The 13,766-nt window shown below is 30.3% G+C and overlaps 1 protein-coding gene across 1 annotated transcript; it reads right to left on the bottom strand.

Moving 5' to 3' along the window:
* Positions 1-87: 87 nt before the first annotated feature.
* Positions 88-5,166, bottom strand: LOC112723565 (VIN3-like protein 2). The gene is made up of 5 exons (XM_025774976.3): positions 4,768-5,166; positions 4,499-4,583; positions 2,633-3,311; positions 1,676-2,016; positions 88-1,527 (listed from the first exon to the last, which is right to left on the bottom strand). The coding sequence occupies exons 2-5, from the start codon at positions 4,521-4,523 to the stop codon at positions 338-340; spliced, it is 2,235 nt and encodes a 744-aa protein (XP_025630761.1). The 5' UTR covers positions 4,524-4,583; positions 4,768-5,166; the 3' UTR covers positions 88-337.
* Positions 5,167-13,766: the final 8,600 nt, after the last annotated feature.

Below are 13,766 nucleotides of genomic sequence, written 5' to 3'. Positions count from 1 at the left end.
TTTAACACCAAACATGCTTTCAATATATTTAAAAAAGAAAAATCTTTTTGTACAATGAATTGATCTACTGAAGAGCCAAAAAAATACTGATCCTTGTAACAAGCAGAAGTCTATTGTCATTCCATTTCCCAGAGGCAATTATATTGATTGATCGAGTTCCCAAATTGAAAAAAATTATCAATTTGAAACTGTATAATTAAAGTAAATCTAAAATTCGCACATCATCATGTGAATGACAATGCTGCTGAATAAATATATTCGATTACTGTCTAAATGGATGAATATCAGAAATCTTCTAAAGAATTACAGCATCAATCACAACCCTGGAAAGGGCAGATCAATGCCAAAGCTTCATGCAGAATCCTGCCGGCACCACTGAAGTTCTCTTGCTGGATATGCATTCTGTGAAAGTGTCCACAAGTTGCTCAGCAAGAGATGCTGGATCTTCAAGAAATGTGTCTATGTATATTTTCACAATCCTCATTTCTTGTGGGCTTGCTCTTAAGCTATACCAAGTCAGAAACTTCTGCCTGAAATTCTTCTCTATGTGCCCTTCACACTCTAACCATCTAATCACCTTCACGTAATACTCAAAATTGTGATCTGAAAACCCGTTTGCTGTGCAGCCCTCATCTGGCCTTTCCCCGCTTCTCTTCTTTGACGTGCTCCCGTCCCGAGCCCCTTCCCTCTTCCCGGATCCATTTTCTTGATCTTTTCCACCAGATTTAGATCTCCCATTTCTTCCTGGCCCATCCTTGAGTATTTCCAACTTGCATGGGGTATTAGGTAAGCCTCCTTCTGAGCTAGCTACTAATGGCACACATTCTCTGCCAGTTAACACCGGCGAATTCAACCCGTCATCAACGCTCATGTCCTCAGTGACTTGTTCCTCTGGTGAATGATTGTTTTCAAGCTTTAGTACATCAGAACCTGGAATGGGGCCAGCCATTCCTGCAGAATGCTGCTTGTCCAACAAGGAATCTGCATCTGTGGGAAGTCCTGCTCCACCTATATTGGAACAGATAATAGTACCATTTGATAAATTTCCAGTAGCAACTTGATCAGAATCCTTGCAATAATTATGATAATTTTCTGACCGATTATCAGTCTGGTCACTATATGGATTGCTGTTATTAGTTTCATCTTCCACTGAAGATGGATTGGAAAGGCTGCTGCAGTTGGTTACTGGGCTCTGGCTTCTTTCCGTTGCCGAGCAATTAGGGGCTTCATCATCACCGTGCTCTGTTGAGATATGAACTTCACACATGCCCGACTCCCTCGAGTCATTAGAAACAACTTTGAAAGTGTATTCTGTAGCAGGAATAAGATCTCTGACACTGAACCTTCTATTTGGAAGAAGCAAAGTGCAAGTAGGGTCCACTGCGTAGTCCTCATCATCAGCTTTGCGATGCCACAAGGTGAAACCAGAAATATTTTCTCCATGATTTTCATATCCCAAAATAATAGCAAGGGATGTTGCAGTGATGTCTTCAAACCTCACCATGCTTGGAGCAAGCATTTTTGCATCTGGAAGTGTCAAGTAAAATTCAATAACAATCTGCGGACACCTTTACTATGCATAAAAATACCATAGTAATGTTCATCTAAACATAATTTTGGCTAATTGGTGGAGGTAACAGAATTACTGAAGGGTAAAATTAGACATGTTATTTACCGATAGGTGTTGATTGATCAACTTGATTAGTTAGATTAGGTGATATAGGCGAGATCCTTTTTGAAAGCAGTGAATCAAGAGATTCCAGAGCAGATCCACAGAGTTTCTGAACCCCTGGTCCAGATGAAAGCCTATTCACAATCCCCCTACCAATCTTTGCTGGTGAGCTGGTCAATGGACCCACGTCAGGTTCAAGTTTCTTCACTGCTTCATCAACAATTTCATAAATCTTTTGATACATTTCAGTCCCTTGAAGAAGTCTTTGGCATAAGGAGACACGGTAACAAAGTATGTCCACACGTCTGGTATCCTTTGCCACTGTCAGTTGTTTTCTCATGCACCTAAATTTAAGAAACAACACCAGATGAGATTGACCTTACCCTACAGATTTTCAAAATTTAATTCTTCAAGGAACACAGCATATACTACATATAATAAACGAACAAATTTACCATCTGTTGCATTGAATTTATAATAACTACTTCATAATGTTGAGTATAATTCACTGGTCAGAAGAGAACATTCAACAATTTCTCAATTTTTTCTCTCTCACACTCAAAACAGATCATACCAAGACTCATCGACAAATGGCATTCAATTCATGTTAAAGAAAATTACAAACAAAATGCCAGGGTTCTAGATTCTATATTCATATTCTAAAAACCTTTTAAAATCAGCAAGATAAACGGGAAAGTGGGGGGGGGGGGGGGGGAGTACTTCTACTTGCACTATGATTCATTTCATCCTCCAAGGTGGACCATTAGCACGGGTCCCACAATTGCAAATCAATGGTTAAAAAAATCAACGCACAACATGGTCTAGAAGATATTTCAATCAAGGAGACTCATCTCCGCCCGAGACACAGTATGAACAGGAGGGGTGATGATGCACAAAATTGAAACAGTTTGTTACCTAAGATACTTAAGAAGATATTAGTATATAAATCAGTATAATTACCCGAGTAAATCATTTATTTTCCCACACGAGACACAATAGAAGCTTCCATCAAGCTTGGGACGTTCACTATCTTTTCCAATTCCAGAAGCAACGTGCTTTAAAGCACACTCAAGGTGGCATGACAAGCCACAAGAAACGGCAGGAAAAGGTGATTCAGAGCTGCATATTAACCATAGGCTAGGATCCTTGTTGTCATCATATTGATGACAAATGCAGCACGAACACCGTTTGCAAAATTTATCTGCTAGATTCAGCGCAGCTTTGCAAGCTGAGTTTTTGCAGCATGTGACACTACCCACATCACCACCATTATTAACTGGAACATTGCTTGCAGGCACCAGCAATCGAGATGGATTCTCAGTTTTTCTCTGCCTTTTGGCAGGTTTCTGACCATTTGCAGGAGAAGATTGCTGTGGTTCAGAGTCTGTGGCAGTTTCATGCCCCGCAGATTTCTTTTCAGAAACAATTTTTAGAAGGTTCTCTATAATTTTCAACTTTGTCAACCCAGTATACTTCCTTTCTTTCCCCATCTCCGCACACAAGATTTGCAAAATTTCTTGACGGCTCCATGACTGTAGCATCTCAGATGCACCATGAGACCACTTGGACAATTCATATACAAGTTCTCTTTTTTCCTCCATTGTCAACTTACTGCATTTAGAAGGATCAAGCACCAGGCCTAGAATCAAGGAAAGTGAGAACAAGTCACTAAGTTACGAAACGATGCGATATTTTTTCACTTTAAAACTCAACATGTAAGAAAGATAAGGCAGTAACTTGTATTCATGCAACACATTGTCATCGAGAAAATGAAAATTTTAGGGGACAGCAACCAGAATAGTTGATCCTTTTTCATGCAACTATAATGAAGTTAGTACCTTTTCTGCACATGTTAAGGGCCAAATTCTGTTAATAGTATAAAATATCGCCAAATTAAAATTATACCCAAAAGCAAGCAACCGAAATAAAACTAGAGTACTCATCACAAGGACGTTCCAATTACTTAAATATTGGGAAAGAGAACCCTAATAATAGAGTGATTAGGTCAGCCAATTGGGCAATTGGACTTAACTTGCTTTGACTTTTATAGGTGACTCCATGATCTCTTAAAGAGAACACATAGATCGGTTAATTTAGTAGTAGCTGGCACATCGCACCTGATATAACATATAAGTAACTCGATTTCACAAAAACAAAAGCATATTTCCCTATGTCCCCTCATAATGCATCAATATAATATTTTGCACCGCTCTGTCTATGAACTGTATGGCCCAAAATGCAGGGTAACAGCTCAGCAATCAAATGCTACAGTAAAGTCTTTTAACCCAAAAGCCAAAATCATCATTAAAAAAATAAATAAATAAACAGAGAAACAATCGTTATGAAAAATAAAATTTTACGAAAATAGAAGAAAAGAAATTCAAGAGCTGATTACTACTTTCTAATAATAAAAAAATAATAAAATAAGAGAGAAAAAAAGAAAAAAAAAAAAGAAGAAACGCCTCTTATGAAAATTTAAATAAATTTTAAATTTAGTATGTATAAAAAATTCAAAGTTGATAACTAAATTCAGAGAGACCAGGCATGAAGAGATCACAACAACATAATTCAACAACCAGAAAAAATAAAATATATATTAAAAGAAAAAAAAAACGTCACAATGCAAAACGCCAAACAGATTAATCAAGAGGTGGGATCGTTAAGTTATCTTAGAAGATTAATCACCAGGCCAAACAAATCCTCCATAGAATTCACTAATTCAGCCACACCATTTTCCAACGGAACAAAACAACAGTGGCAACCGTGAAAATTAGCTGAAACAGATGAATTTAGAGCCAAAACAAGCAAATTCAGCAAAGGAGTTACCCTCAATAGACGAATCAGCAGCCATAGCTATGCACCAAGAAAGAATCACTCATACCACTGCATTACCGCAAAAATATTACCGAATCTGCGCAACACAAAATTCCACAAAATCTGCATCATGACTCATGAGTCGCTATATGTAAATAAAATAACAAACAACAAGAAAAGATTACAAATTTACGGGAAAATAAGAAGATGCCCAAAATAATTTTTTATTTAAGAAAAAAAAAGGATGAGAGAGATTGAAAGGGAAATGGAATAAGAAATACCAATAGGAGAGATGCTTTGAATTGTGGAAGAGAAAACGAATCCATTAAGCGAAAACTTTCTTTCTCTCTCTACTTAAGCAGAAGGGATTCGAGGAGGTGGCGGTGGTAGTGGTAGTGGTGGTGGTGGAGAGGACCTTGCTTCTAGAGAGAGAAAGAAAAAAGAGTGAGAGAGAAAAAAGCGTTTTAGTTGTTGGATAGAGGAAAAAAAATGTATTTTATATTTATATTTATATGAATAAATAAAAAAAGCGGCTGCATGCGATGCTGTTGCTGTTGCTATTGCGATACCCACTCTCCATTCTACAATTCAGCGTTGTTTTGATCGAGTTGGGTTGGTCGTGGCTAAAAAATTTGGATATGAAAGTAGAATGAGTGTTATATCTTAATGTGATAATTTTTTATGTTTTTTAAAATTATGAGAAGTATATAAATTGAAGGGTCCAATTTGTGTTTAAAAAATTTTAAAAGTTTGGAGTACATAAATCGGTTTGAAAAAAATTAAAAAAATTTAAAATACACAAATCGGTTTCAACACAAATCGAACAGTCCGAGTACAGAAATCGAACGGTCCAATTTGTGTATCTAAAAATTAGACGGTCCGATTTCTATATCTTTTAAAAATCGGACGGTTCGATTTGTACTCCATACATTAAATCATCCCACAGTTTAAAAAAATACCACAGTAAATCACAATTTAAAAAAATACCATTGTTAATCCAATATTAAAAATAAAAAAGTGGTTTGTAGTCCGAATAAATATTAAAAATTTAAATTTTACTTTATGTAATAATTTATTGACCTACGATAAATTCTTAAATAAAATTTTGATTTGTTATCGCTTAGTCTTTGATCGGTTCGAGTGTTATTTTTTATTTGATAGAAACTCAGGTGCAGTCGACTTCACTTAAGTTTTTTTGTTTGATAATTGGAATAGTCTAACCTCGTGTTTGTTTAGGGACAGGGCATTTATTTTTTGGAGTGTTGTGCTTCCCTGTTTCAACCACAAACACCATATCTCATCAATGTTCAATCACCTCTCTCTGCATCATAAACCACCGATTTTTGGTATATCTCACCTTGTTTTTTTAAATATCTTATTGGAAATTCACTTTTATCTATAGGAATAGGATCAACTAGAAAATTATGTTATATATAATATCTAAGAAAGAGGATAAATATTTGATAATTCGAGTTCATTCATTGAATTTTATGGATTTCGAACGACACGAGTTTCGTTTAGAAAGATATTTTGGTTTGACGATTTAAAAAAAGTCCTAGATAATTAGGTTTTTTGTGCATGTATTAGTGACAAAATAACATGTGGAACTTTGACAACTTTGACACTAGTTATTTTTTTGGTCAGGAACTTTGACGCTTAATTATTCAATCAAATATTTCACAAGAACCGTAACAGATTTTTTAGTCTTTCAGGCAAGACATATTTTTCAGTTTTGATAATATTTGACTAACTTTTTTTTGTCATTTTAGGCTATGTTAAAATTAAGGATATATTAGATTTATTAAATTAAATATTATTGAATAATAAAAGAAAAGGTCACAATTATTTGCTGCCACGACGTAAATTTGATTTGAATTGATTTTAATAAGTTTGTTGTTGCGTACTAATTTACGTGTTTGATAGCCTAATTGTAAGACGATAAGAAGTTCTTAATTTCATATCGGTCCAAGGTCCAAAATTCTCTGTAAGTTCAACATAATTTTATCGAATTTTAAAATTTTAAAATTTTCTAACCAAAAATAAAATAAGATATCTAGCACATATAAACAAGAGAAAAAATATTATTTGTATATTAAAATCAATTACTAAAATCAGCCACTAATGTATTTGTATATAAATATATGTGTAGCTTAATTTATTTTTAATATGTATTTATATTTCAGTATGTATTTTATACTAGTAACTAACTTTGTTAGATAATTTTGATATACACGTAGCATAACTCAAAAAAGAGTAATTCACTTTTTCAAGTATGTTACACACATATTCATTAATCATATTTCTCAAATTCTTTTTAATTTGATCTTCGGAATCTATCTTTTTACAAACCATATTATCATTGACGTAATTAGATCAAAAATTAAACCATGAAAATCAGCAATTTCCAATATTGTAAGTAACTCGTGAACATTTGTAATTATAGTATTTATGTAGAAGAGTCCATTTAATTATTGATGGTTGTTCCTACATGAATCTAAAACACTAAGGTCCAAGATTATTTCACATAAAAAGAAGGGGGTTAACAACTAGAAGCATCCCCACTACCTCTATTGTCATGCATGCAAAAGATAACAACCCTACTCTAATAATCGTATACAAATCAAGGGAATAATCGTATGTGCTGTGCAGTGTCATGGTTTTTCCTTTTTATATTGGTGACATGTATATAAGTATATTTAACTAGCCAATAAAAGATCTGCTTGTGTTAATAAGTAGGATAGAGTTTCGCTAAGCATTAGGGGTGTGCATGGCCCGACCCGATTCGAAGATCTGGTCCGGTCTCGAACACTTTAGAAGCTAATTTGGTGTGATTTCATCAGATTTAAGGTCGGGTAAGGGTCTCAAATATAGACCCGGTCATTATTTTGGGTCGGGTTCGAGCCATAGCTCGGGTCACCCAAACTCGACCCGGTGGCCCGGTCATCATACATAATTAATATTTTCTGTTATTAGTGATGGATGATGGCTATTCTTATGTGGAATTTAAATATTGTAAACTTTAATATTTTGTGTTATTAGTTATTATAAGACTATAAGTTAATATTTTATATTTAAAATGCATAAGATTTTAGAGTAATGCATAATATTGTGTTATTTGTATTGATTTAAATATTTGGTGTTATTAGACAATATTAATATTGATTATGGTTATGCTTTAATTTCAGAGAAGAGTTAGTTCTTGTTATATTTTTCTAAGTGAATTTTACCATGTCAAATAATGGTTGGAGACTTGGAGTCTTGGAAATTTGGATATTTTCACATGCTAGCTTATAAGAAGGTATCAAGATAATGTAATGTTAACGGCCCGGTTTTCACCCAGTTTTTACCCGGTATAATCGTGACCCGAAAGTGTATAGATTTCATCGGGTCTAGGGTCGGGTTTGGGACTAATAAATATGCCCGGTATATATTTCGGGTCGAGTCTAGGTCACATCAAACACAGTTTCACCCGGGCCATGCACACCCCTACTATGCATCTAAGCAATTTTCTATTCAAAGTTCATTTAAATTATTTAGTTTATACTGTAGAATTTTGTCTTCTTTTTTTTTCCATTTTCCTCCTCTTTCTACTACTTTTTCTTCTTCTTCTCTTTCTTCTTTTTCTTCATCTTTTTTTTCATTATCATCATGGTCACCACCACCGTACCACTACATCTATCTCCTCATTTTCCTTCTCCTCCTCCTCCCGTTCCTTTTTTATTTAAATTTTTTTATCTTTTCCTTCCTTTTCTTTTTCCTCCTCCATCATCATTATCGTCATCACCAATAACATTAACATTTTGCTAACATTTTTATTGATTCTGATTCTCTGTGGTGATCGAACGAATCGAAAATATTATCAAAACAAAACCATTGTATAATACCAAATGAACCGAAAATGGTCAATTATATAAATTCGAATTCAGAAACACCTACGTCTCGAATGAACCGAAAATATTATCAAAACGAAACCATTGTATAATACTAAATGAACCGAAAATTGTCCATTATATAAATTCAAATTCAGAAACACTTGTCTCGAATGAACCCAAAATTAGCTCAAAAACAAAATCAGTGTATAATACCAAATGAATCGAAAATTGTCCATTATATAAATTTGAATTCGATGATAACGATAACAACTATACGTATTAGAAGAAGGCAACGACGACGACGACGATGATGATGATGATGATGATGATGATGGAGGGAAAGGATGAAAAAGAAGAAGGAGATGAAATTCTAATAAAAGGAGAAGGAAAAGAGGTGTTGTTGGTGACGATAATAACGAAATTAAAAAATAATAAAAAATAAAAAAAAGAAGAAGACATAATATCCAAAATGAAAAAGAAGAAGAAGAAAATAGAAAAAAAATGTATAACTCAAATTATTTGGATGAAATTAAATATAAAATTAGGTGGTGGTGGAGAATTATTCCATTTTTGTTAATATATGTAATAAATAAAAACTATTATGTTTATATTCTATACTACTTTTGTAAATAGCAAAAAGTAATTGAAGGGGCAAAACTGTCCAAGTGAAGGAAGGTAGTGATTGGATAAGGGGAGTTAAAAAATTTGTTGGTGGGGCAGAGAAACACACATGTGAGATCAGAATCAGCAGAGGGACAAGATCGTCATTTTACACGGTAGGTGTCCCACATATTACTGCAGGAGACGAGGCAATAAATAAAGTGTGTACCACCTTATGCATGAATTAAGTGAGTCTCACTTAACCTTAATTCAAGATAAATGAATGTATCACATTTATAAACTATATATGAAATTTGTGATACATATTTGTATATTTAAAAATAGTTATTTGGAGTGTAAATATTTATAAATAGGTGTTGAATAATATGAATCATATATATATTGATATTATATTATAATTAAATAGATCTATTCAAAATAAGAAATTAGGTCAAAAAATATATAAACTATGTAAAATTTATATTTTAGAAAAATATGAAACTTGTAACAGTATCAAAAATCTTTTCTCTTTCTTTCATTATTTTTTCTCCAAACAGTAAATTATTTAATTTCATGAAATTTGAAGTTATGCTAAAGTTTTACTATTTTTCTTTGATATCATTGTTTTTTTTTCTTATGACTAAAGATGGCAATGAAGTCGATAGAAATAAATTTTCGCATTATTCGATCTTGGTGTATTCTATTTTATCTTATTTTATATAAATTTTGCTCTATAAATAATAAAAATTTGTATCTTAATTCGTCTTGCGTAATATCTATTTCGCATCTATCACGTAATCTTTTAAGTTAAATTTTTACATATATTTTTTTTATAATATTAACTTTTTGTATATTATATATTATATAATATAAAAACTTGTATCCATAGATTGATATTTTAATAATTTTTAATTTAATTATTAATTTTAATTATAAAAAATATATATAATATATATAATTAAATTAATAATTAAAATTTATTGAAAAATCAATATACCAATATATAAGAAAGAAAATGGCTTAATGCACCTATTTAAATAAGCCGCAAATTATTATTATTATATTATAAAAGGGATTCTTCTATCACTACAACAATTTCTTAAGATAGCGACGGTTAGGGGTTGGGGCTGCAATCAGGCCGACATTTAGCGGCAGTTTTATTCAAACCGCCGCTATATTTCAATTAGGTTTGCATTTCGCGGCGTCTTTTTGAAAACCGCCGCTAGATATACCCCGAGTGAGTTATTGTTTTTTTGTTTAAACCGCCGCAAAATGCGTATTACCACATATTGCAATGTTTTCTTTAGTAATAACCATCTGAGTATAATCTAGTTATGTAAACACTACTATCTTAAGCTACATATGTTTAAATAATTGTTATATCATTTTATATATGGTCCAAAAGTATATAAAGAGTACAATGAAAAGTACATTTAATAATATCCATAATAAATATAACAAATAAAAATAATAATAATTATAAATATTTTTTATAAATTATTAAAAATCAAACATTTTCTAAAAATAATAATTATAAATATTTTCTATAAATTATTAAAAATAATAATTAAAAATATTTTCTACAAATCATTAAAAATTCAAAATTTTATAATTTTACCAAAATTATCATTTTAAATTTTTTATTTTAATGATTTGTTGAGTATTTATTAAAATAAAAAATTTAAAATTTTTATTAATAACAATCTTAACCTGTATTCTTAGATATAAGAATTCATAATTACAAAATTCAAAATTAATTAATATTTTACCAAAATTAAATACTAAATAGAATAAAAATATTTTTATATAAAACCAATTAATGATCTGCATATTATCATGGTTAATAAATTCAATAATGCTAACTGACTAACAAATATAATATTTTTGGCAAATATTTCACTAATTTTAAATATTAAAGGCTAAATTCTAAATCTTAATAAATATTTTTAGAAAATGTTATATTTTTAATAATTTATAAAAAATATTTATAATTATTATTTTTGTTATTTGTTATTGAATGTACTCTTTATTGAATTTATTGTGGATATAATTAAATGTACTCTTTATATACGCTTGGATCATATATAAATAGATGTAAATTAATTCGATCTACTATGGTCTAAAACTAATTCGAAATAGACCGATTTGAATTACTAGGGATGTCCTAGCATGCATAATTTGAATCACCCTAATTTGAACTCCCCTAAGATTACATGCAAGCATAATTTGAATTGGACAAATTTGAATTACAAGCATCACTACTAATTCAAATAGGACTAATTTAAATTACTGTTGGTTTGTCTCATTCGAATGGGACTGATTCGAATTACATAAGAATGTGCTTTTGGGATATCTTGGTAATGTTTTTCAATTTGGTAGAATTGTGTAATTTGGTCGTCCATTTGGTTTAATTGTGCATTTTGCCCAATATATAAGGTGCCTTTTATAACTATGATCATATATAAAGTATACAACAAAAAATTGTGTTGCAATCAAATGTGTTCGTATGATATACATAATTATTAGCGCTATATATTGAAGAGTCACTCGGCTTGGTGGCAGCATGACATTGTTAAAGTTTTTTCTTCTTCCAGGTTCAAGGTTCTGAGCCCTGCCTTCTTCATTTGTGGAAGGCTTTACATAGTTGGCGCAGGTTTAATTGGACCACCAGACGGTCCGGGCGATTTAGAACCACCACAAAACAAGTGCTATTTTAGTTTATTTTCTATATGGCATTTTTGTTGTAGTGTATTTGGCTGGTGTCTAAATTTCTTATTCCATAAATTAAAAAAAAAAGGCCACTCTGATCGGCCAACTTATTTTTAATTAATAACTATTTTCAAAAGTAGTAGCAGTTTATAATGTAGCTAGTAATTATAAAGAGGCCAGGGTCATCATCATGTAGGATGCTACAATATAAAAGGTTTAATTTATCGAAGAAGACTAAAATGTAGAATGCAATAATAATAACAAAGGACACATGTATAAATATGAACATGATTTTACAACCAATAAGAGTATATGATAATAAAATAAAATAACTTAAAGGATTGAGGGTTATGGCTACGTGTCAAGCACTACAACAATATAGATTATTTTTTAGGGTTATATGTGTAAAAAAAAAAGTAAAATTCGTTAAAAAATTTTTTTTGATACTATTTTAACTATAAAAATATGTTAATAAAAGTTTTGTCAAAAATAGTATTTTTAACATATAAATAACTGTGAAAAAAGTTTAAATCTTATTTTGATAAATATTGGCTGTCAAAAATAATTTGTTAAAAAAATTTGACAATATATTTTCTATGATACTTATTAACCGTAAAAAATATTATTTATTTTGACACTTATTGACTATAAAAAATTTTCAACAAAAATTTTCAACAAAGAATGAGATGAGATCTTGAAATCGAAGAATAAACTGAGATTTTGAAGATAAAAAATGAGTAGTATGATCCCAAACTGAGAACAATGTGATGCTAAAATTGACAGAGCTCAAAGAATAAGAAAAACAGTAAAATAAATTGAAAACAAATGAATATCAAAATTAAAGAATAATTTTCTACGATCAAATTATTCATAAAAAAAACATAAAAATTTTGACATTTATAATATTTGTCAAAAATATATATTAATTTTTATATTTAATTATGACTGTTAAAAAAATAATATTAAAATAGCTTTCTTTTCTTTTCTTGGAGTGAAGGTTAAAGAGAATTGAAAATTTGCAAAACATTGAATGATAAAAATAACACAATCGTGGAGCGTTATGAATGGTCCAAAGGAAATGATAGAGAAAGAAAAGATAAAGTTAGGATATAGTTGAAATGAAAATGACATTTGTCTAATTAAATAATTAACGATCTTAGGGATAAGGTGGTGCACTAGGATGGCGCCGACGAAATGAAATCAAAGTATGAAACCAAACTTGTGAAAAGTTCAAATGATGCCATACAATGACTCTAAAATATTGTTTACGAAATTATTAGAGAAAATAATTTACTTCCCATTTAATGGTGGTATTACGTGCCCAAATTATTAATTATATAATTTTAAACTTCGCAAAATGGTTAAAAAATACAATAATTATTCACACATGTTGACATACATATATAATAATATTCCTAGACTTTATACGTAAATAGTAATACAACTTGTATTATATCAAGTTGGAAGTTTTAAATATTGGAATTGAGATATGGACTTGATTATAGGAAGGAAAAAAAAAAAGTTTTGAATAATTAAGCATGATTACTTACATTAGAACATATATTATTTGCATGTCAAATCAAACACCTAAAAGAGTTGACATATATATAACGGATGTGATTCGTTCATATATTAAAGTGATACAAACTCATCTCCAGTCGACTTCACATGAAGTTATTTTTAGATGGATGACACGTGTTATTATTTTGTTTAGAAAAAACGATTTATTTTATACAGATAATTTAATTAAAACACAATAAAAAAATTAAATCCTAAAAAATAACATGATTTTTTTTTAGAATTAATTTTTTATATTTTATAATAAAAAAAACTTTATTAATATTTAGTTGGTCTAATATATTAAATAATTTTATTTTTTTTAAAATTTTTAATTATAATTTTGGTTAAAAAATTATATAGCAAATAATTAACTACAATTTCTCAATTTAAATTAGTTAATTTATTTTTAAAATAAAATACAATGAAAAATCTAATATCATAGTTATATCAATTGGTTTTTTAATTAAATTATTTATATAAAATAAATTAATTTTTTTTAAACTAAATAATAACACATATCATTCATCTAAAAACAACTT

This window comes from Arachis hypogaea, chromosome 11 (assembly GCF_003086295.3).
Source record: "Arachis hypogaea cultivar Tifrunner chromosome 11, arahy.Tifrunner.gnm2.J5K5, whole genome shotgun sequence".
Taxonomy (NCBI): domain Eukaryota; kingdom Viridiplantae; phylum Streptophyta; class Magnoliopsida; order Fabales; family Fabaceae; genus Arachis; species Arachis hypogaea.
Note: the sequence above shows the minus strand (reverse complement) of the source record. Positions and strands in the feature narration are given on the sequence as shown.